We start from the raw sequence: 25,763 nt of genomic DNA on the forward strand, positions 1-25,763 counted from the left end.
GATTGAACAAAACATGCATGTATTGTATAACATAATGTCCTAGGGTTGTCATCTGATGAAGATCATCAAAGGTGAGTGCTGCATTTAGCTGTCTTCTGGGTTTTGGTGACATTATATGCTGGCTTGAAAAATGGGTGTCTGATTATTTCTGGCTTGGTACTCTGCTGACATAATCTAATGTTTTGCTTTCGTTGTAAAGCCTTTTTGAAATCGGACAGTGTGGTTAGATTAACGAGAGTCTTGTCTTTAAATGGCTGTAAAATAGTCATATGTTTGAGATATTGAAGTAATAGGATTTTTAAGGTTTTGAAAATCGCGCCACAGGATAGCAGTGGCTGTTACGTAGGTGGGACGAATTCGTCCCGCCTAGCCTAGAGAGGTTAATTACATCTAGATGTTCCGCTAGCGGAACGCCTCACCAATATCCAATGGTAGAGGGTGGCGCGAATTACAAATACCTCAAAATGGCAAAAACTTAATAAATCCATGAAGAAGTTACTTCAAGGAATAGAAAAATAGACTAGAGACATGTCTATCCTTCTCGTGGTCCGAATCACACATATTAAGACATTGGCTAATCCATAAGGCATCACTCAGACATTGGGCTGAAGGCTGTCTTCATCCCCCTCCCGGATGCGAGTCCTCAGGTCCAGCTTGGTAAAAAAATAACAACAAAAAACAGGCACTGCAGAGCTGTTCAATGGAGGCTGGCACAAATGGGAGAGGGTAGCGGTATTGAGGGTCCCGTGTGGCTCAGTTGGTAGAGTATGGTGTTTGCAACGCCAGGGTTGTGGGTTCGATTCCCACGGGGGACAAGTACGGAGAAAAATGTATGAAAAAATGTATGCATTCACTACTGTAAGTCTCTCTGGATAAGAGTGTTTTTCCTAGCCACCGTGCTTCTACATCTGCGTTGCTTGCTGTTTGAGGTTTTAGGCTAGGTTTCTGTATGGCACTTTATGACATCTGCTGATGTAAAAAGGGCTTTATAAATAAATCATTGATTCTTGGAGAGCCTCCTGGATGTACTCCTCCATAGCCTTGGTTTCAGCCACCAACAGGGGGTAGAGTCTGTTAGCAGGTTGATGGCACAGTCCCAGAGATGATGAGGAGCGAGACAGGTGGCACAGGTCTTGGTCTTGGAGAAAACCTCCCAGAGATCCTGGTAAATCTCAGGGAAGTCGGCCTGGAGGACAACCACAGGACTTTCAACTGACATGGAAGCACAGGGTAAGGGAAAGCAGGTCTTCCAACATCCGGGTGCCCAGGCTGTGATCTCCATCCTCGACCAGGAGATGGTGGGGTCATGGTGTTGGAGCCACGGGAGGCCAACTTTGTGTACAGGTGCCTGGATGATGAGGAAGGGGAGGTTATTTTGGTGCAGGGTTCCCTCGGTGATGGTGAGTGGTGCTGTGAGATTGTCCCAGATCCCAGTGGTCGGTAGTCCAGTGCTTGAACCGGAAATGGAGAGGAGAGCAGGTATGATGTTATATCCATACATGTCATCCTGCTAACTCCTCTGAAAGGGACACCCATGTTCTGGAAAAGACCCAAGAGGTGTAACCATTGCAACAGTACATAGTAGGCCATAACACAGTTACAGGAATAACCAGTTGTGTCCAACCCCAGACAGTGCATGTCTAATGGTGTCTAATGACCCAGAGCACATATAGAGTGCACTAGTTTTGCTGGCTCCTTCTGAAATAAATAATTGCCACATATGTGCTGGAAAATTCACAACAGGACAAACTGGCATCGCTGATCTAGGCAGACTGCTGAATGGGCTGGGGTGCTGGCTCGCTGTGTTGACTCATGGTAGAAGACCCTCCGCTCTTTGGGAGTGACACCCTTTGAGGAAGATCTAGACATTGAAGATCACGGAGGACCTCATCCTTAACCGTCCCCAGTTGAGCCAGCTGGTCGTGGTGTTGGCGAAATAGGTCCAACTGTTCGCCGACCATCTTGGAGATGTCTCGGTTGGCTTCTGCTTCCATTCTCCGAGGCAGTATTCTGTAACGAACATGCAGGGAGTGAGGAAGCAGGTGCAGTCGGTGAGTTTAATAAGAACAAACAGAGCACATACATGCACAAGCGTAGCGTCTGAACATAAAACAGAAGCAATATTGCCTAATGAGTGACAACAACGGGCTGCTAGATAACCTCTCTGGTTCATATTTATATCAAAAAACAGCTTTTTACATTAGCATGTGACGTTCAGAACTAGCATACCCCCCGCAAACTTCTGGGGAATTTACTAACAATTTACTAAATTACTCACGATAAACGTTCACAAAAAGCATAACAATTATTTTAAGAATTATAGATACAGAACTCCTCTATGCACTCGATATGTCCGATTTTAAAATAGCTTTTTGGTGAAAGCACATTTTGCAATATTCTAAGTACATAGCCCAGCCATCACGGGCTAGCTATTTAGACACCCAGCAAGTTTAGCCTTCACCAAAATCAGATTTACTATTACAAAAGTTTGATTACCTTTGATGTTCTTCGTCAGAATGCACTCCCAGGACTTCTACTTCAATAACAAATGTTGGTTTGGTCCCAAATAATCCATCGTTATATCCAAACAGTGCCGTTTTGTTCGTGCGTTCAAGAAACTATCCGAAATGGTAAATCAGGGTTACGAGCATGGCGCATTTCGTGACAAAAAAATTCTAAATATTCCATTACCGTACTTCGAAGCATGTCAACCGCTGTTTAAAATCAATTTTTATGCAATTTATCTCGTAAAAAAGCGATAATATTCTGACCGGGAATCTGCGTTTCAGTAAATAGAGGAAAAAAAAGAAAGACGGGGGCGACCAGTGCACACGCCTAAGCCCACTGTCCCTTGATCGGCCACTTGACAAAGGCGATAATGTGTTTCAGCCTGGGGCTGGAATGACGACATTCAGCTTTTTCCCGGGCTCTGAGAGCCTATGGGAGCCGTGGGAAGTGTCACGTTACCGCAGAGATCCTTTGTTTTGGAAAGAGATGTCAAAGAAAGCCAATAAATGGTCAGACAGGCCACTTCCTGTAAAGGAATCTCTCAGGTTTTTGCCTGCCATATGAGTTCTGTTATACTCACAGACACCATTCAAACAGTTTTAGAAACTGTAGGGTGTTTTCTATCCATATCTAATAAGTATATGCATATTCTAGTTACTGGGTAGGAGTAGTAACCAGATTAAATCGGGTACGTTTTTTATCCGGCCGTGTAAATACTGCCCCCTAGCCCTAAGAGGTTTTAACTGTGTTCTCCGTTGGCCTGTAGAGGGGGTACACACACTTGACAGAGGATTAATGGCAAACACATACAACAGAAATGTATCATGAATTGGAAACATGCAAATATGATGGTGAGAATGTGGAGAATGTCACTTCATTTTGTGGAACGACGCAAATAGAGAATTAAAGAATCATGATGCCAATCAGATAATTGGCATCATGAGTAGACCTGGCATTCCCACAACAATTGGTGACTGTTATAGTGGTCCTGGTTGGGTAGCTCAGTGTGTTTGGCGAAAATCTGTTCTATTCCTTCCAGTTCTATAAAGTCCTGGTACTGTAGCTCCTCCCACTCAGGAAGTAGCCCGTACATCTGTATAACCTCACACCATGTAACCCACTGGAGAGGAGGAGCAAGTACCGATACCACACACACAGAGAGAGAGAGAGAGAGAGAGAGAGTTAGGCCGCTCCCATCATGAGGTAACCCACACAGACAGTTTCTCAAACTATCACACACACCTTGTCTCTCTCCAGGCTACTCTCTCTCTCTTTCTCCATCTTGCTCTCCCCCATCTCTCTCTCGCTTACATACAGACACTGTTGTGTAAATCATGTCTCAGAGGCAGACCAAGCTAACTCAGAACCCTTTAGAGAAGATTTGGATTCCCTCCATGAGTAGCAAGATGTACCGACGTAGAGGGTGTAAGTACGCACATACACACAAATATGCACATGGAAACAACAGACACACATACCGGTCGGCCTCTGTGTGGTTCATTACCTGTACAGGACAGGTTGGTGCTCGTAACCAACAGAACTTTGGTATTGTTTCAAATTGTGTGTGTGTGTGTGTGTGTGTGTGTGTGTGTGTGTGTGTGTGTGTGTGTGTGTGTGTGTGTGTGTGTGTGTGTGTGTGTGTGTGTGTGTGTGTGTGTGTGTGTGTGTGTGTGTGTGTGTTGGGGCCACGGTATGACTTGCAGTATGGAACACTGTAACTCTCTGAGAGAGACCTAAGGGCCGTTCACCCCTAAGACCAAGGCCGTGTCTATGTTTGTCGTTGTGTGTGTACGTCTGTGCGTGTGTGTTACGTGGTCTATCCATTTGTCTAAAACTGATGTGTGTGTGTTCTGTGATCTTTTTATAACTCCAATACATGTGTATGTGTGTGTCATGTCAGTTTTTAATCCATCTGTGCGTGTATGTGTGTGTGTTTTTCAGCGTCCGTCCCCCAGTTCACTAACTCTCCTACCATGATTGTGATGGTGGGGCTGCCTGCTAGAGGGAAGACCTACATCTCCAAGAAGTTAACCAGATACCTCAACTGGATAGGAGTTCCCACTAAAGGTACCACACACACACAAAATTAACCAGATACCTCAACTGGATAGGAGTTCCAACAAAAGGTGCCACAACACAAGTTAACTAGATACACATCACAACCCAATACCACACAGCACAGCACGTTAACTTGTTGGGGATAGAAGCAATATTTTCACGGCCGGATAAAAAAACTTACCCGATTTAAACTGGTTACTACTCTTACCCAGAAACAAGAATATGCATATAATTAGTAGATTTAGATAGAAAACTCTCTGAAGTTTCTAAAACTGTTTGAATGGTGTCTGTGAGTATAACAGAACTCATATGGCAGTCAAAACCCTGAGACAAATCCTAACAGGAAGTGGAAATCTGATTTGTGGAATCACTTTCAACCCTTTGCCTATGAAACACACTGTGAGTTAGGATTCATTTAGCACTTCCTAAGGCTTCCACTAGATGTCAACAGTCTTTACAAAGTGGTTTGAGTCTTCTCCGGTAAAAACTGACCGAACGAGAGGCCTGGAAAGTTTGCCATAGAGGGAGGGCCATTACTACTATGACGCGCATGCCCGTGGGTACTCTCTCATTCCAAAACATTTAGTAAGACAATGCAATCGTCCGCCTTGAATATTATTGAAGTTCTGATTGAAAAAGGCCCTAAAGATTTATGTTATACAACGTTTGACATGTTTGAACGAACGTAAATACATTTTTTTTTGCACATTCGTGAGGACAAGTCTCGCGCGCTTCGTACATTATGAGGAGCCTTCGGAACACGCTAACAATAAGGAGCTATTGGGACATAAATGATCAACTTTTTCGAACAAAACTACATTTGTTGTGGACCTGGGATTCCTGGAAGTGCCTTCTGATGAAGATAATCAAAGGTAAGTGAATATTTACAATAGTATATTTGATTTTAGATGACTCCAAGATGGCGCTAACCTGTATCGCCTAGCCTATTTTTCTGAGCATAGCACCTCGTTTATTGCAAAGTGTGATTTCCCAGTAAAGTTATTTTTAAATCTGGCAATGCGGTTGCATTCACGAGATGTTAATCTATAATTCTTTGAATGACAATATTATATTTTACCAATGTTTTCGAATAGTAATTTTGTAAATTGTAGCGCTGATCCACCGGAAGCATTTGAGGGAAAATATTTTCTGAAAGTCACGCGCCGATGTAAAATGCTGTTTTTATATATAAATATGAACTTTATCGAACAAAAAATGCATGTATTGTGTAACATGATGTCCTAGGAGTGTCATCTGATGAAGATTGTCAAAGGTTAGTGCTGCATTTAGCTGTGTTTTGGGTATTTGTGATGCATGCTAGTTGCTTTGAAAATGGCAGTGTAATTATTTTTGGCAGGGTACTCTCCTAACATAATCTAATGTTTTGCTTTTGCTGTAAAGCCTTTTTGAAATCGGACAACGTGGTTCAATTCAGGAGAGGTGTATCTATGAAATGGTGTAAAATAGTCATATGTTTGAGAAATTGAAGTTATAGCATTTATGAAGTATTTATATTTCACGCGACGCGATTCCACTGGCTGTTGACTAGCGTGGGACGCAAACGTCCCACGTTGCCCAGACAGGTTAACCAGATACCTCAACATGTTAGGAGTTCCAATTAACCTGTTAGGGCTAGGGGGCAGTATTGACACGGCCGGATAAAAAACGTACCCGATTTAATCTGGTTACTACTCCTGCCCAGTAACTAGAATATGCATATAATTATTGGCTTTGGATAGAAAACACCCTAAAGTTTCTAAAACTGTTTGAATGGTGTCTGTGAGTATAACAGAACTCCTATGGCAGGCCAAAACCTGAGAAGATTTCAAGCAGGAAGTGGCCTGTCTGAGAAGTAGTGTTTCATCTTGGCTCTTTTTATTGAAGACTCAGGATCTGTGCAATAACGTGACACTTCCTACGTCTTCCATAGGGTCTCAGAGCCCGGGAAAACGTTGAACGATATCGAGGCAGGCTCTGGCTGAAACACTTTATCGCTTTTGGCAAGTGGCCACTCAGAGTACTATGGGCTTAGGCGCATGCCCGCTTCGACCGAATGCTTTGTTTTCCTTTGTCTGTTTATCTAAACGCAGATTCCCGGTCGGAATATTATCGCTATTTTATGAGAAAAATTGCATAAAAATTGATTTTAAACAGCGGTTGACATGCTTCGAAGTACGGTAATGGAATATTTAGAATTCTTTTGTCACGAATTGCGCCATGCTCGTCACCCTTATTTAGCCTTTAGGATAGTGTCTAGAACGCACGAACAAAATGCCGCTGTTTGGATATAACGATGGATTATTTTGGACCAAACCAACATTTGTTATTGAAGTAGAAGTCCTGGGAGTGCATTCTGACGAAGACAACAAAGGTAAGAACATTTTTCTTATAGTAAATCTGACTTTGATGAGTGCTAAACCTGCTGGGTGTCTAAATAGCTAGCCCTGTGATGCCGGGCTATCTACTGAGAATATTGCAAAATGTGCTTTCACCGAAAAGCTATTTTAAAATCGGACATATCGAGTGCATAGAGGAGTTCTGTATCTATAATTCTTAAAATAATTGTTATGCTTTTTGTGAACGTTTATCGTGAGTAATTTAGTAAATTCACCGGCAGTGTTCGGTGGGAATGCTAGTCACATGCTAGTCACATGCTAATGTAAAAAGCTGTTTTTTGATATAAATATGAACTTGATTGAACAAAACATGCATGTATTGTATAACATAATGTCCTAGGGTTGTCATCTGATGAAGATCATCAAAGGTTAGTGCTACATTTAGCTGTGGTTTGGGTTTATGTGACATTATATGCTAGCTTGAAAAATGGGTGTCTGATTTTTTCTGGCTGGGCACTCTGCTGACATAATCTAATGTTTTGCTTTCGTTGTAAAGCCTTTTTGAAATCAGACAGTGTGGTTAGATTAACGAGAGTCTTATCTTTAAAATGGTGTAAAATTGAAGTTTTGGGATTTTTGAGGAATTTGTAATTCGCGCCACGCCTATCATTGGATATTGGAGCAGGTGTTCCGCTAGCGGAACGGCTAGATGTAATTAACAGAAGACGCTGTGATTTTTGGGCCGGCTCTGAAATACATGATAGTTGGCTTCTAAACAAGTTGGACAAAATGGGTTTGGTGTCAGTATGTATCAGTTTGGTGTAAGTATGACATCTTATGGATGGATGGCTGACTTAATTGTCTGACTGTCATTTTCCAATAAGTTTAAATAGTGATTTACCATCACCAAATGGACAGGCTGAAATCAACACTGAAAGTGTTGGCAAATGGCATCACCGTAGTCTCTAGGTTGTGCTGAGTTCAACAAGGTGCCCCACTTGACCGTAACTCACTCGGTCTGACCGCAGCGACCGTGCAAAAAGTAGGCCCGGAATGAAGCCTGTCTATTAGTTATTTAGACATGCTTTTGACATATTATGGTCTCTGGGTCACACAGAGACACGCCATTTTTGACTGGGATCATCGGGGGGAGGTTGGGGTGGATAAGCCACGGAGTTATTCTAGCTGCGCTCGCCGGTTCATATAGTTTGACACATGCGAGTTTCTCCCTAAGGATAACATGGGTTTACAGGTTATGCTCTAACTCTGCTTCTGATAAGGGTGTTCTCGGGAGCAGTGATCAAAAGAAAACTAATTCTCTGAGTGGTTCACCCCAACCTGCAGTAGAATGGGCTTGGTCTAATATTCCAACTGACCGGAGCCAATTGGCCATCCATCGAGGGCTTGAATCTGCAGAGGGATGAGACACTTCACACAGGGGATTTGTAATTCTCTGGTCGAAGTCCTGATCAATGAAATTATCTGCGGCCCCGGAGTCCACAAAGGCTTGAATCTGGTGCTGACGGTTATGCCAGTGGAGGTTAGCAGGTAGTGACAGACAGTGACTGGGTAGCCGGGAGGTAACTGCACAGCTCGTCAGGGTCTCCCTTTGTCTTGGCGAGCACTGGTGTTTCCCGTCAGCTCTGGACATGTAGCATGGAGATGGCCAAGACCTCTGCTGTAGAGGCAGCAGCCTTCGCACATGCGCCTGTCATGCACCTGTGGGCTCAGACGTGTGTGTCCCAGCTGCATGGGCTCCTCAATGCTGGGTTCGGGGGGCTTGTGGTGCTCAGAAAACCGGGATACTAGGGTGGTGTCAAAAAGGCGCTGTCTCGCGTTCTTGGAGGTGGTTGTCGATCCTGATTGCCACCCTGGTGGAAGGCGGTGACCAGGGCCTCCATATTCCACCCACTCTCGGTGGCGAGGGTGCGGAACTCAATGGCGAAGTCAGCCACTGGTCTGGCCCCTTTGTGGAAGTTGAACAGTCGGCTGGTCACTTCTCGTCCGCCGACTGGGTGGTCGAAGACTCGTCGCAGCTTGGCAATGAAGGCTAATATGGTGCTGCAGGATGGTGGTTGCTGTTCCCACATTGCCGTTGCCCACGCCAGGGCCTTCCCCCGAGAGTAGAGAGATGTTGTAGGCGATCATGGCCCGGTCGGAGTGGGACGAGGAGGACTGTTGCTCGACACTAGAGAACACTAAGTGAGACACCCCTTGCATCCTCCCGGGTGGCCGTCAAACCGTTCGGGGGCTGGGATCTTTGGTTCCCGGTGCAGTTTCCCTGGAGGAACCACGGCGATGCCTGTAGCACTGAGCAATGAGACTTGGGACATTGGCTCCTCTTGGGTTGAGGTTGGACTGTGGTTGGAGAGAGTCAGTAAGTGCCTGGAGGGTCTCTGATATTTGGATTGTTCTTGCTGTCGCCCCAGCAGTGCTCCTTGGTGGTTTACAACCTTATCTGCTGGGTCCATGTTTGGGCAGAAGCTTTCTGTGATGTTGTAAGGTTGGACCAAGGTGCAGAGAAGTTCCAGATGAGGAATCAGTGGTTAACTTCTATGGGCTAGGTGGGACGTTAGCGTCCCACTCTATTCAACAGCCAGTGGAATCGCGTGGCGCGAAATACAAATACCTCAAAAATGCAATAATTTCAATATTTCAAACATATTACTATTTTACACCATTTGAAAGATAAGACTCTCGTTAATCTAACCACATTGTCTGATTTCAAAAAGGCTTTACAGCGAAAGCAAAACATTAGATTATGTTAGGAGAGTACATAGACACAAATAACCACAGCCATTTTTCAAGCAAGCATAAATGTCACAAAAACCCAAACCACAGCTAAATGCAGCACTAACCTTTGATGATCTTCATCAGATGACACTCCTAGGACAGTATGTTATACAATACATGCATGTTTTGTTCAATGAAGTTAATATTTATATCAAAAAACAGCTTTTTACATTAGCATGTGATGTTCAGAACTAGCATTTCCACCCAAAACTTCCGGTGAATTTACTAAATTACTCATCATAAACGTTGACAAAGTACATAACAATTATTTTAAGAATTATAGATACAGAACCCCTTTATGCAATCGCTGTGTCAGATTTTAAAATAGCTTTTCGGCGAAAGCACATTTTGCAATATTCTGAATACATAGCTCAGCCATCACGGCTAGCTAATTTGACACCCGCCAAGTTCGGGGCAACCTAAACTCAGAATTACTATTAGAAAAATTGGATTACCTTTGCTGTTCTTCGTCAGAATGCACTCCCAGGACTGCTACTTCCACAACAAATGTTGTTTTTGTTCCAAATAATCCATAGTTATATCCAAATACCCCCATTTTGTTTGTGCGTTCAGGTCACTATCCAAAGGGTAATGCGCGAGCGCATTTCGAGACAAAAAATGTCAAAATGTTCCATTACCGTACTTAGAAGCATGTCAAACGCTATTTAAAATATTTTTTTATGGCATTTTTCTCGTACAATAGCGATAATATTCCAACCGGACAATACTGTATTCATTCAAAGAGGAAAAGAAAAAATGGTGAGGTCTCGTGAAAGCGCATTTCCATTCCCTTTGTCCTCAGGCAGACCACTGACAAACTGAGTTACTATACTTTGCACAGAGACAGGAGACGCCCCAATCCGCTTTCTGGCGGCTTTAGAGAGCCAATGGAAGCCTTAAAAAGTGCAACATAACCCCACGGATACTGTAGTTTTGATAGACAAGCAAAAGGAGAACTACAAAATCGCAGACAGGCGACTTCCTACTTGGAATCATCTCAGGTTTTTGCCTGAGTTCTGTTATACTCACAGACACCATTCAAACAGTTTTAGAAACGTTAGAGTGTTTTCTATCCAAATCTACTAATTATATGCATATTCTCGTTTCTGGGCAAGAGTAGTAACCAGTTTAAATCGGGTATGTTTTTTATCCGGCCGTGAAAATACTGCCCCCTAGCCCAGACAGGTTAAGGATAAACATAATGCTTTACTGAAAAATGGTAGCCGTAGGACCAGGGTACACTTGAAAAAACAACAAACACTAAGTCTCAAACTCACTCAGGAAACAAACGCACACTGTAAACAACTAAAGCTTCAGCAAAGGACAACAGAAAACACCACTTAACAGGGAAATCATAATGAGTAAATTGGACACACCTGAGTGTCGTTAATGTCTCTAAGACTGTCTCTGCCGCCCTCCGGTCACAGGTGGAACCATGAAGTGTGTGTGTGTGTGTGTGTGTGTGTGTGTGTGTGTGTGTGTGTGTGTGTGTGTGTGTGTGTGTGTGTGTGTGTGTCCCACATCTGTTGGTAAGGATGTTAGGAACAATACAGGATGAATCACAATAATTGTTTGCTAAATACTTTGCATGAACTGTCAACATTATTATTAATTGTTAATAATGGAAATTAAGATACACAATATTGTTTAATACATATAGTTTTTAATAGCTATATATAAAGAAAATTGAGGTGAGAGCATTGGAAATGCTTTTAGCGGTAGGCATTTCCAATGCTCTCACCTCAATTTTCTTTATATATAGCTATTAAAAACTATATGTATTAAACAAGATTGTGTATCTTAATTCTGTTCTGCCCTGTTCTGCCCGAGAGGACAGGGGTGGCCTGCCGGTCACTGGGACGACAACCCAACTTGGGATGGGGAGGGGCTTTACTGGGTGGGATAGTGGAGAACGATTGGGGGGTTACCTAGTAGCAGTGCAAATATCATGGTACAGCTACAGCTACAGTACTCTTGGCATTCTCTCAACCAGCTTCAAGCTTCATGAGGTAGTCACCTGGAATGCATTTCAGTTAACAGGTGTGACTTGTTAAAAGTTCATTTGTGGAATTTCTTTCCTTCTGAATGTTTTTGAGCCAATCAGTTGTGTTGTGACAAGGTAGGGATGGTCTACAGAAGATTGTCCTATTTGGTAAAAGACCAAGTCCATATTATGGCAAGAACAGCTCAAATAAACAAAGAGGAACGACAGTCCTTAAAGACACGACACAAAAACCATCAAGCGCTATGATGAAACTGGGTCTCATGAGGTCTGCCACAGGAAAGGAAGACCCAGAGTTACCGCTGCTGCATAGGATCAGTTCATTAGAATAACTACACCTCAGATTGCAGCCCAAATAACAGAGTTCAAATAAATTCAAATAACAGACACATCTCAACATCAACTGTTCAAGGGAGACTGCATGAATCAGGCCTTCATGGTTGAATTGCTGCAAATAAAACACTACTAAAGGACACCAATAAGAAGAAGAGACTTGCTTGGGCCAAGAAACACAAGCAATAGACATTAGATTGGTGGAAATCTGTCCTTTGGTCTGATGATTCCAAATTTGAGATTTTTGGTTCCAACCACAGTGTCTTTATGAGACGCAGAGTAGGTTAATGGATGATCTCCGCATGTGTGGTTCCCACCGTGAAGCATGGAGGAGGAGGTGTGATGGTGCGGGGGTGCTTTTCTGGTGACACTGTCTGTGATTTTATTTAGAATTCAAGGCACGCTTAGCCAGCATGTCTACCACAGCATTCTGTAGTGATACGCCATCCATCTGGTTTGCACTTAGTGGGACTATCATTTGTTTTTTAACAGTTACAATGACCCAACGCACCTCCAGGCTGTGTAAGGGCTATTTGACCAAGAAGATGAGTGATGGAGTGCTGCATCAGATGACCTGGCCTCCACAATCACCCAACCTGGACCCACTTGAGATGGTTTGGGACGAGTTGAACCGCAGCGTGAAGGAAAAGCAGCCAACAAGTGCTCAGCGCATGTGGGAACTCCTTCAAGACTGTTGGAAAAGCATTCCTCGTGAAGCTGGTTGAGAGAATGCTAAGAGTGTGCAAAGCTGTCATCAAGGCAAAGGGTGGCTACTTTGAAGAATTTAAATATATCATATATTTTGATTTGTTGAACACTTTTTTGGTTACTACATGATTCTCTATGTTTAGAAAAACCCTTGAATGATTAGGTGTGTCCAAACTTTTGACTGGTACTCTATATAAACAAATTCAATAAATAAATAAAAACAGCTACCTCCACTGAAAAGAAATTCCAACTAATGGTACCACAACACAACACACCCCAATACCACACAACACAACACAATGTCACACAACACGATAACCAAATACCTCAATTGGATAGGAGTTCCAACTAAAGGTAACACAACACAACTCAACACAATACCACACAACACACCACAAGACAAAACAGCACAACATAGGATAACACAACATAACACAACACAAGAAGGTAACCAGATACATCAGCTAGATAGGAGTTCCAACTAAAGGTACCACAACACAACAAAATACAACACAAGACAACATAACGTATCACAACACCAGACAACACAACCGAACACTCCACAACACAATAAAACACAAGACAACCCTACACAACAAGTACAACACTACACAACAAACCACAACACAATACCACACAAGACAGCAAAAGATAACACAACACAATAAGTTAACCAGATACATCAGCTAGAGTTACAACTAAAGATAATAGAATACAAGACAACACACCACAGCAAAACAGAAGACAAGACAACACATCACAAAACAACACTAGACAATACAACTGAACACAACCGAAAACAATACAACACAAGACCACACCACAACACAACTGAATACAACACAATATCAGAAAACATTACAAGACCACACACCACAACTCAAGACAACACAACACACCACAGCAGCACAACACAGCACAGGACAACACACCACAATACAATACGTTGACCAGATACCTCAACTGGATAAGAGTTCCAACTAAAGGTACCACAACACATGACAAGACAACACAACACACCACCAGACTAGACAACACACCACAACACAATACAATACAACACAAGACAACACAACAAAACAGAAGACAACACAAACATTTAACCAGATACCTCAACTATATTGGAGTTCCAACTAAAGGTACAACAACACAATACAACACTACACAACACAAGACAAAACAACACAATACCACACAACAACAAAATACCACACAACACAATACAACACAAGACAGCACAACAGAAGTGCCAAGTCTAGGTCCAAAAGGCTTCTTAACAGCTTCTACCCCCAAGCCATAAGACTCCTGAACAGCTACTCAAATGGCTACCCAGACTATTTGCATTGCCCCCCCCTCCCTTTTACTCTGCTACTACTCTCTGTTTATCATATATACATAGTCACTCTAACTCCACCACACTCTAACTCCACCACACAAGGTTAGTCGAGGTATTACCTCAATTACCTCGACTAACCTGTGCCCCCGCACATTGACTCTGTACCGGTACCCCCTGTATATAGCCTCGCTACTGTTATTTAACTGCTGCTCTCTTTATTTTTTACTTATCTATTTTTTACTTAACATTTATTTTTCTTCAAACTGCATTGTTGGTTAAGGACTTGTAAGTAACCATTTCACTTTAAGGTCCACACTTATTGTATTCGGAGCATTTGACAAATACGATTTGATTTGACAAGACCACACAACACAACACAGCACAGGACAACACAACACAAAACAACACAACACAGCAGACCACAATACAACACACCACTATACAACACAATACAACACAAGATGTTAACCAGATATCTCAACTGGATAAGAGTTCCAACTAAAGGTACCACAACACATCACAAAACAATACAAGACAAAACAATACAAGACAAGACAAAACAACACAAGACAAAACAACACAAGACAACACAATACCACACAACACAATACAACACCAGACAAGACAAGACAACACAACACAAGACAACACAAGACAAGACCACACACCACAAGACAAAACAACACAGCACAGCACATGACAACAGAACACAACACGTTAACTAAATGCCTCAACTGGATAGGAGTTCCATCTAAAGGTACCACAACACATCACAACAAACCACCACAGCAGCATACCAGCAGCACACCACCCTGCATCCCACTTGCCTCTGTCGCTAAGCAGGGTTGGCCGGTCCCTGGATGGAAGGAGCTACTCTTTCCTCTGGTCCCCAAAAAATATTCCAATGCCCCAGGGCAGTGATTGGGGACATTACTGTGTGTAGGGTGCAGTCTTTCAGATGGGATGTTAAATGGTGTCCTGACTCTCTGTGGTCCCTAAAGATCCCATGTCACATATCATAGGGGTGTTAACCCTGGTGTCCTGGCTAAAAACCCAATCTAGCCCTTATACCATCATAGCCACCTAATTATCCCCAGCTTCCAATTGGCTCATTCATCCCCCCACCTCTCCCCTGTAGGTATTCTCCAAGTCATTGCTGAAAATGAGAATGTGTCCTCAGTCAACCTACCTGATAAAATAATGGTACAAAAAAAACACAACACAAAATGTTCACGTGTGTGTGTGTGTGTGTGTGTGTGTGTGTGTGTGTGTGTGTGTGTGTGTGTGTGTGTGTGTGTGTGTGTGTGTGTGTGTGTGTGTGTGTGCGTGCGTACATGTGGTCCTGTCCTCTCCAGTCTTTAATGTAGGTCAGTACCGGCGGGATGCGACCCAGTCCTATAAGAGCTATGAGTTCTTTAGACCTGACAACCAAGAGGCCATGAAGATACGCAAGTATGAACCAATCACAAAGCCTGTTATCAGAGTATAAACTAATGAGAGCCTGTTATGAGTATGAACCGACCAGACAGCCTGTTAGAATATGAATTAGTCTGTCCTAAGAGTATGATGCAAGCTCACTGTGTGTGTTTGTGTCTGCGCGCATGCGTGCGTGTGTGTAGGGCCTGTGCCATTGCGGCTTTGAAGGATGTGTGTGCCTACTTCATGCAGGAACAAGGACAGGTGGCAGTGAGTAACCACCATGGAATCCTATGAAGCAATATGGGATCTTCATGAACCTACAATGGGGTCCAAAATGATTGACCCCCTTGATAAGGATGAGCAAAAATTACTTTATAAAATATATTATTAAAATACTGAGCTATATTGTATACACAACAAAATGGGGAAACTATATTGTTTTATGCTGATACAATCCCTCAGAGACAGAGATATGGTTTAACAAGTAATGTATATTTTATCAAAAAGGTAGGGGTTAAAATGATTGGAACCCCTGTTTTCAATACCTTTTAATACCTGACCTTGCGAGGATAACGGCACTGAGCCTTTTTCTAAAATGTTTTATGAGAATGGAGAACACATTAGGAGAGATCTTAGACCAACATTATTTGATTTTATACAGTAATTTTTGCTCATCTTTATCAAGGGTTTCAATAATTCCAAACTCCAATGTATATGAACCTATACGAATACATACTGTATGATCTAGTATAAAGCAATATTAATCTATATCAGGGATGGGCAACTTTGATGGGGGTGGGGGTCACAAAAACTCTGAACTCATCATGAGGGGCCACAGTGGCTAGCGGGTCTGCGTACCGACATCCATACCCACACATGCAGTGTGCACATTGCTTGTGTGGATCCCCAAAAGTCTAGGGTCCTAAGTGAAATTTTGTTGGGGGTCCCACCCCACCTTGCAAGCAAAACATTTCAACGGCCCCCTTCTTGACAGCGGAGATAAGATTTAGCAATTTTATAAAACATTTCATGCAATTCTACAAATTTTTACATTGGGCAGAGAGAAGAATTAGCAGTTTTACAACACATTTTCTGCAATTCCACACATTTTGCCCTAGGCTGGAAAGAAAATGTTTTCCGTTTTTAATTTTACGTTCAGTAATTCGACCATGATTACTTCAAGTTTAGATAGCTGGCTAGACTAATTTACCAATCCCAAAAAAATGTGCTGACTAATTGAGTGACTGTCAGTCATTGAGAAAAAATGCTGATGCACAACCAAATTTGGAAATTGCACCTATTCTAATGCTATTCTAAGTTGAGACCCCGACTGAAGAAAAATAAATTGTGATCGGGGGGATTATCCGCAGGCCTACAAAATGCCAGTTGGCCATCCCTGATATATATTAAGCACTATGATGTATATGAACCTACAATATACTGTACAAACCAATATGGTGTATATCAGGGGTGCCAAACTCATTCCATGGAGGGCTTAAAGGAAGGAGTTTAAGACCTGTGATCTATTTGAACCCGTTTGAATTTAGATGAACTAGTATGAAGCAGTATGATGTACATGCCCTCAGGTGTTTGATGCCACCAACACCACTATAGAACGTAGAGAAGTCATTCTCAGCTTCGCCAAGGAGAACGGATACAAGGTCAGATGGAGTGTGAAAGCTGTGTGTGTATTTAGCTGTGTGTGCATCGCTTTCTGTGAGGCTGTGTGTGTAGCTGTGTTTGTGTAGCTGTGAACATTTTTTATTTTATTTTTATTTAACTTTTGTTTAACGAGGGAGACACATTGAGACCTAGGTCTCTTTCACAAACATGCCCTGGGAACAACAGTCACATCAGCACACACACAATTATATACAAAATATACACAATATACATACAATATACACATTAGCCATTATAATAAAATAAAACAAACAGATTCACCACTATAAAAATCCTTAACCAATTTCCTAAATTGACTCAGAGACACCAAATCATTCAAACAAAGTGCCAACTGGAGACTATTCCACACATATGGTGCCTGATATGAAAAAGCAGATCTCCCGAACTCTGTGGTTACCAAGGAAGTCATCCTCATAAATCAAGTCTGTGACCTTCTATTATAACCTAAAATTCTAAATTTCAGCAAAGATGTTAAGTATGTTGGAAGCTTGTGGAGTACGTGCTTTATAAATAAAAATAGAGTAATAAAGTGATCTACGTGTCTTTTAAAGAGGTCCAGCAAACTTTTTGGTAAAGGATGCAGTGATGAGTATTAAAAATGTCAGATGTAATAAAATGAAGTGTGCTATGTTAAACAGAATCAACATATTATAGAGTACAACTCAGTTTTACTTCGGTAGATGGCATCACCATAGTCAAGAACAGGTAGAAAAATGTATTCAACAATTCGCTTCCTGCTAGCCAGAGAACAACAAGCTTTATTTCTACGTAAGAAACCCACTTTACATTTACAAGTTTAACAAGCTCATTTTTATGTTTCTTGAACGATAGATCATTGTGTATCCAAATACTAAGATATTTGTATGCAGGGACTTGTTCAATTACAGAACCATTCAAGGAGTGCATAGGAGATGTTGTACCCACTGTGAATATTGAAACCTACCCCAACCAGAAACCGTGGATAGATGGGAGCATTCACACAAAACTGAAAGTGTGAAACACCGCATGTAACCAGGGCAAGAAGACTGGGAATATGGATGAATACAAACAGTGTAGTAATTCCCTCGGCAAAGCAATCAAGCAGGCTAAGCATCGGTATAGGAACAAAGTTGAGTCCAAGTTCAATGGCTCAGACACCAGACTTATGTGGCAGGGTCTACAGACAATCACGGATTCTAAAAGAAAAACCAGCAAAGTCGCGGACACCGGCGTCTTGCATCCGGACAGGCTGAACACCTTTTTCGCTCGCTTTGAGGATAATACAGTGCCAACGACGTGGCCAGCTATCAAGGACTGTGGGCTCTTCTTCTCCGTGGCTGATGTGAGTAAGACGTTTAACCTGTTGGGTCTAGGGGGCAGCATTTGCACGTCTGGATAAAAAAAATGTACCCGATTTAATCTGGTTACTAATCCTACCCAGTAACTAGAATATGCATATACTTATTATATATGGATAGAAAACACTCTAAAGTTTCCAAAACTGTTTGAATGGTGTCTGTGAGTATAACAGAACCCATTTGGCAGGCAAAACCCTGAGACATTTTCTGACAGGAAGTGGATACCTGATGTGTTGTATTGACTTTAAACCTATCCCATTGAAAAACACAGGGGTTTAGGAATATTTTGGCACTTCCTATTGCTTCCACTAGATGTCACCAGCCTTTACAAAGTGTTTTGAGTCTTCTGGAGGGAGATCTGACCGAACAAGAGCCATGGAACGGTGATGTCCCATTAGACACCTGGCGCGCTAGTTCATGTTGGGTACCCTCGTTCCAATACGTTATAAAAGAGTATGCATTCGTCCACCTTGAATATTATTCATGTTCTGGTTAAAAAGGCCCTAATGATTTATGCTATACAACGTTTGACATGTTTGAACGAACGGAAATATATTTTTCCCCTCGTTCATGACGAGAAGTCCGGCTGGCTTACATCATGTGCTAACGAGACGGAGATTTTTGGACATAAATGATGAGCTTTTTTGAACAAAACTACATTCGTTATGGACCTGTGATACCTGGAAGTGACATCTGATGAAGAGAATCAAAGGTAATGGATTATTTACATAGTATTTTCGATTTTAGATCTCCCCAACATGACGTCTAGTCTGTATCGCAACGCGTATTTTTCTGGCCGCAGTGCTCAGATTATTGCAAAGTGTGATTTCCCAGTAAGGTTATTTTTAAATCTGGCAAGTTGATTGCGTTCAAGAGATGTAAATCTATAATTCTTTAAATGACAATATAATATTTTACCAATGTTTTCTAATTTTAATTATTTAATTTCTGACGCTGACTTGACTGCCGGTTATTGGAGGGAAACGATTTCCTCAACATCAATGCCATAGTAAAACGCTGTTTTTGTATATAAATATGAACTTGATAGAACTAAAAATGCATGCATTGTCTAACATAATGTCCTAGGAGTGTCATCTGATGGAGATTGTAAAAGGTTAGTGCATCATTTTAGCTGGTTTTATGGTTTTGGTGACCCTGTCTTTGACTTGACAAAACATTACACACAACTCTTGTAAATGTACTGTCCTAACATACTCTAAATTTATGCTTTCGCCGTAAAACCTTTTTGAAATCGTAAAACGTGGTTAGATTAAGGAGATGTTTATCTTTCAAATGGTGTAACATAGTTGTATTTTTGAAAAATTTGAATTTTGACATTTATTTGGATTCAAATTTGCCGCTCTTGAAATGCACCTGTTGTTGATGGAGTGCACCACGGGTGGCACGCTAGCGTCCCACCTAGCCCCAAGAGGTTAAGCGTGTTAAGCATCGCAAGGCTGCTGGCCCAGATGGTATCCCTAGCCGCGTCCTCAGAGCATGTGCAGACCAGATATATTCAATCTCTCCCTTTCCCAGTCTGTTGTTGCCACATGCTTCAAGATGGCCACCGTTGTCCCTGTACCCAAGAAAGCAAAGTTAATTGAACTAAATGACTATCGCCCCATAGCACTCACCTCTGTCATCATGAAGTGCTTTGAGAGACTACACAAGGATCATATCACCTCCACCTTACCTGCCACCCTAGACCCACTTCAATTTGCTTACTGCCCCAATAGATCCACAGACGATGCAATCGCCACCACACTGCACACTGCCCTGTCCCATCTGGACAAGAGGCCTACCTATGTAAGAATGCTGTTCATTGACTATAGCTCAGCATTCAACACCACTCCAAGCTCAACATCAAACTCGAGGCCCTGGGTCTGAACACCGCTCTGTGCAACTTTGTCCTGGACTTCCAGATGGGTCGCCCCCATAAGGGTGCACGCTCAGACCCCTCCTGTACTCCCTGTTTACCCATGACTGAGTGGCCAAGCATGCCTCCAACTCAATAATTAAGTTTGCAGACGACACAACAGTAGTACGCTTGATTACCAACAATGATGAGACAGCCTACAGGGAGGAGGTGAGGGCTCTGGGAGTGTGGTGCCAGGTAAATAACCTCTCACTCAACAAAACTAAGGAGATGATCATGGACTTCAGGAAATAGCAGGTACCGCAGTGGAAAAGGTGGAAAGCTTCAAGTTCCTCGGCGTACACGTCACTGACAAACTGAAATGGTCCACCCACACAGACAGTGGGGTGAAGAAGGTGCAACAGCGCCTCTTCAATCTCAGGAGGCTAAAGAAATTTGGCTTAACACTTAAAACCCTCACAAACTTTTACAGATGCACAATTGAGAGCATCCTGTCGGGCTGTGTCACCGCCTGGTACGGCAACTGCACCACCCACAACCGCAAAGCTCTCCAGAGGGTGGTGCGGCCTGCCCAACGCATTACCGGGGGAAAACTGCCTGCCCTTTCACCCCGCTATCATCCAGACGGCGAGGTCAGTACAGGTGCATCAAATCTGGGACAGAGAGATTGAAAAACAGCTTCTATCTCAAGTCCATCAGACTGCTAAACAGCCATCGCTAGCACATCAGAGGCCTGTAGACATAGCTTAGGAATCACTGGCCATTTTTAGAAATGAATCACTTGCCACTTTAACAATTTCCGTATCTTGCGTTCCTCATCTCATGTGTATAAACTGCACTCTACACTATTCTATGGTATCTTAGTCACTTTTAAATTGTGTTTACTTATTGCATCACCAATTTCGTATGTACAGTATAGAGTACAGTACTAGTCTACGGTATCTTAGTCACTGATAATTGTGTGTAAATATTGCATCACCCATCTAAATATGCATATACTGTACTCTATACTGTGCCACTGTATCTTAGTCCAATGCCGCTCTGACATATATGTATATATATTCTTAATCCATACCTTACTTAGATTTACATGCATTTTGGGTATATTTTGTGAAACTGTTAGATATTGTTAGATATTACTGCACTGTCAGAGCTGGAAGCACAAGCATTTCGCTACACCCGCAATAACATCTGCTAAACACGTGTATGTGACCAATACAATTTGATTTGATTTGAGTGAAGATGCAACCCAACGGATACTTTTACAAGACTTTGAAAACAGCATGTATTTAGTTTTGCCAGTATTAAGTACAAGCTTTACATTCGTAAAGGCTTCCTGAACAGCTGCAAAATCAGACTGTAACCTTGACACAGCTAAATCAGCAGTCTGAGCAATTGCATACGTAATAGTGTCATCCGCATACAAATAAATGGAGATCACAATTTTTAACAGATTGACCATTCGCATTATGTAAATCGTAAAAAGAACAGGTTCAAATACTGATCCCTGTGGAACACATTTATGTACTTCAAGAAAATATGACTTAACTCAAAATCTGACTTAACTCAACACAATAGTTATGTCTCTAAGATAGTCACGAAACCAAGAACAGAGCCAAGGCCTATCGATGACAGTTTCTTCAACATAATACCATGATCAACAGTATCCAAGGCCTTAGACAGGTCTATAAACAAAGCAGCACAACTCATTTTAGCATACAAAGCATTGACAAGGTCATTCACAACTAATGTGGTGGCTGTAATAGTGCTATGCCCTGGTCTAAATCCTGATTGGTTCACAATGAAAATACATTTCTCAGTCAAAAAATGGTTGCCAGGTGTACTGTGTTCCCTCTGACACATTGCTGACTTCCGGATTAAACTTCTTCGGGATCGGTGTCCCTTCCACGGGACCATTGAGCTAATGTAGGCTAATGCGATTAGCATGAGGTTGTAAGTAACAAGAAAATTTCTCAGGACATAAACATATCTGACATTGGCAGAAAGCTGAAATTCTTGTTAATCTAACTGCACTGTCCAATTTACAGTAGCTATTAGAGTGAAAGAATACCATGCTATTGTTTGAAGAGAGTGTACAATTTTGAACATGAAAAGTTATTAAGCGGGCATTGTGTAAAGAACCAGTGCAGCTTGGCTGGGTCATGTTTCGGAGGACTCACGGCTCTCGACCTTCGCCTCTCCCGAGTCCGTACAGGAGTTGCAGCGATGGGACAAGTCTGTAACTACCAATTGGATACCACGCAATTGGGGAGAGAAAAAAACTAAAACAAACATGGAATTGCCTGAAAGAAAATACCAGACCAACAGTTTCAGTATCTTTCAGCAAATTACCTCCATTAATATCCAGACCACACTTAAAGTGAGTTGGCTTAGAAACTGAGACAAATATATAGCCCGCAGAAATAAAATTGTGATCAAATGCATTAATTATATACATTTTATCAGTAATGGTGCCAAAGACTAGATTAATTTGATGAGGAAGAGAAGAATAGTTACAACCCTTCAGAGATTTAACACTTTTCCCAAATTTGGCCGAATTCCCTGCATAATCAGATAGGAAAGCATATTCTGATTTATTTTATTACCTAACTAGTTTTACACACAGATTTCTCAATCTCCTAAACTATTGCTAATCAGGGTTTGAGTCTGTAAATCCAGTTTTGGCCCAAACAGCATTTATATTGCATATAACTTTGGCTAGCTCCAGTGTACACCAAGGGTTAGACCTATTTTTAACTCTGGTCTAATGTTCATTGCTCGGGTTTCTTGGCCCAAGCAAGTCTCTTCTTATTATTGGTGTCTTTTAGTAGTGGTTTCTTTGCAGCAATTTGACCATGAAGGCCTGATTTGATGTTGAGATGTGAGCTGGTAACTCTAATGAACTTATCCTCTGCAGCAACGGTAACTCTGGGTCTTCCTTTCCTGTGGCAGTCGTCATGAGAGCCAGTTTCATCATAGTGCTTGATGGTTTTTGCGACTGCACTTGAAGGAACTTTAAAATTTCATATAATTTTCCGGATTGCCTGGCCATGTTTTAAAGTAATGATGGACTATCGTTTCTCTTTGCTTATTTGAGGTGTTCTTGTCATAATATGGACTTGGTCTTTTACCAAATAGGGCTATCTTCTGTATTACCACCCTTACCTTGTCACAACACAACTGATTGGCTCAAATGCATTTAGAAGGAAAGAAATTACACAAATGAACTTTTAAAAAGGCACACCTGTTAATTGAAATGCATTCCAGGTGACTACCTCATGAAGCTGGTTGAGAGAATGCCAAGAGTGTGCAAATCTGTCATCAAGGCAAAGGTTGGCTACTTTGATGAATCTAAAATCTAAAATATATTTTTATTTGTTAACACTTTTTTGGTTACTACATGATTCCATGTGTGTTATTTCATAGTTTTGATGTCTTCACAGTTATTCTACAATGTAGAAAATAGTAAAAAAAAATAAAGAAAAACCCTTGAAAGAGTAGGTGTGTTCAAACTTTTGACTGGTACTGTAAGTACAATCAACGCTGATTTTGTAGGGTCCTTCAGATTTGGACGCGTGGGCTTATTAATTAAATTGGTCAGATTTAAATTAACACAAAAATCTTTTAAACAATCATAGTCATGGTTTCCACAGGCAATGTTAAAGTCCCCAATGATTTAACACTTCAGAAGCTGAAAAGGAGGCTATTAAGTCAGTGAGTTCTATTAGCACACATTTCTTAGCAGAGGGTGGACGTTAAACTCCCATGACTGTTATAAGTAGTTCATTCCTAATTGGAGTCTTAAGGCCCAAAATTCGAATTGCTTTGGGATGGTGAAAGACTTCAACATTAAAATAGAAAATAGATATTTTACATAATGGCTACACTGCCCCCTTTTCCCTTCCTATATACCCTGAATTCTCGGAAACCATCTATAGCAATCTCATAATCCATTATTTTATCAGTCACCCATGTTTCTGACAAGAGTTTAGACAATACGCTACAGTGGTTGCTCCACAAAAAGTTTTGCGATTATGCTGCGGTACTTAGAGGTAATTTGTGGTTTAGTACGGTGCCCTGCGTCACCACTTCATTGCTCCAGACCAGCACAAGGGGGAGTTAGAGCACTGATTATGCTTTTGGGTCCTACTGTGTGTCTAACCAGCACGCCATCAGAGCGTGACATACGTTTCTGTTGTTGAACGCTGTCAAACGCCGAAACTGAAACCTGTCAAATGCTGAAACCTGAACTAAAGACCTCAGTTTAAGCTGACATGGTTTTTAAAAACGTTTATTTTACTTTGAATCCTGCGGCTCTGTTGGGCTAAATTGTTGTGAGCACTGCTATCTGTCCCAGGATCCTGCCAGATTCCGTATAGGGTGAGAGACGCGAAAGCCCAGCTAGCCTAGCTGGCTCGGCGGTCTCAAATGATGGCCGCTATTGAACGTTTCCAGCATTGCAGGAGCTTTGCTTTGTTCTGGGACAATGTGGACCGTGCTGACTTTCAATGTAGCAACTGCTTGCTTGCGGAGGAATACAGGAGCGAAGTAGCTACTCTTAGCAAGCAAGTAGCAAACCTACATAAGCCACTGGGAAACCTACGACCACCTTACTCTTCTTTTTCTTCTACCCCAGTAGCAGAACGCTACTCTGGTCTGGGGGATGTTTTGCCGTCGTGTCGGCTCTCCACAGCCGACTGGCTGGTGCTAGGCAGGGTTCCATCCATGAAGGGGTCTCCCCCTTCCCTGGAGAATGGAGCCGATCTCGACCCAACCAACCAGCCATGGAGGTACGTCACTCGCCGTGGAAGTCGAAGGTGGCGTCCTCTGGAAACAGGGGGTTCCATGGAGATGTTGAGCCCGAAACTGACACAGACCAGAAACAGCTTAGCTGCCCTGGATCCAGAGGTTCCGGCACCTTCGTCCTTGGTGGCTTCCCAATCAAGATCAGATCCGGAGGTACCTGCGTCTTCATCCTCGGCTCTGTCTCCCTCTCCAGTGGCTTCTACCTCGGGTTCAGTTCCTCGGAGTTCCCAGCCTCACCAGATCGTGAGGCTGCCTGAGAGACCGGCCCAACATCACCAGCTGTTATCATAGGCAGCACTATGGTGAGAAACATCTCGGTCCCCAAGGCAAAAACCCTGAACTACCCAGGAGCACGAGTACAGGACATAACAAGGCTGCTTCCGACTGTTCTACCACAGATGCCAGGAGCTGACACTGTTGTAGTCCATGTGGGGTCACCAACATCAGGAGGGCTAGCTTGGAACATTTGAAAATGGGTTTTAAAGAACTGATTTTAGCATTAAAAGACTCCAAAAATTGGCCAATAATTTCAGGTCCAGTACAATCGTTGGGCCGCGGGTGTGAAAGA

The 25,763-nt window shown here is 42.3% G+C and overlaps 1 protein-coding gene across 2 annotated transcripts in view; it reads left to right on the forward strand.

Moving 5' to 3' along the window:
* The first annotated feature begins 3,696 nt into the window (after positions 1 to 3,696).
* Positions 3,697 to 25,763, forward strand: part of LOC106609077 (6-phosphofructo-2-kinase/fructose-2,6-bisphosphatase) — a 50,475-nt gene continuing 28,408 nt past the window's right edge. For both annotated transcript variants that reach the window (XM_045721877.1, XM_014207468.2), the window contains exons 1-5: positions 3,697 to 3,933; positions 4,450 to 4,575; positions 15,430 to 15,526; positions 15,694 to 15,760; positions 17,080 to 17,154. In XM_045721877.1, coding sequence (XP_045577833.1) covers positions 3,843 to 3,933; positions 4,450 to 4,575; positions 15,430 to 15,526; positions 15,694 to 15,760; positions 17,080 to 17,154 — 456 coding nt within the window. In that variant the 5' untranslated portion in view covers positions 3,697 to 3,842. The remainder of the gene's footprint in view (positions 3,934 to 4,449; positions 4,576 to 15,429; positions 15,527 to 15,693; positions 15,761 to 17,079; positions 17,155 to 25,763) is intronic.

Source organism: Salmo salar, chromosome ssa07, assembly GCF_905237065.1.
Source record: "Salmo salar chromosome ssa07, Ssal_v3.1, whole genome shotgun sequence".
Taxonomy (NCBI): Eukaryota; Metazoa; Chordata; class Actinopteri; order Salmoniformes; family Salmonidae; genus Salmo; species Salmo salar.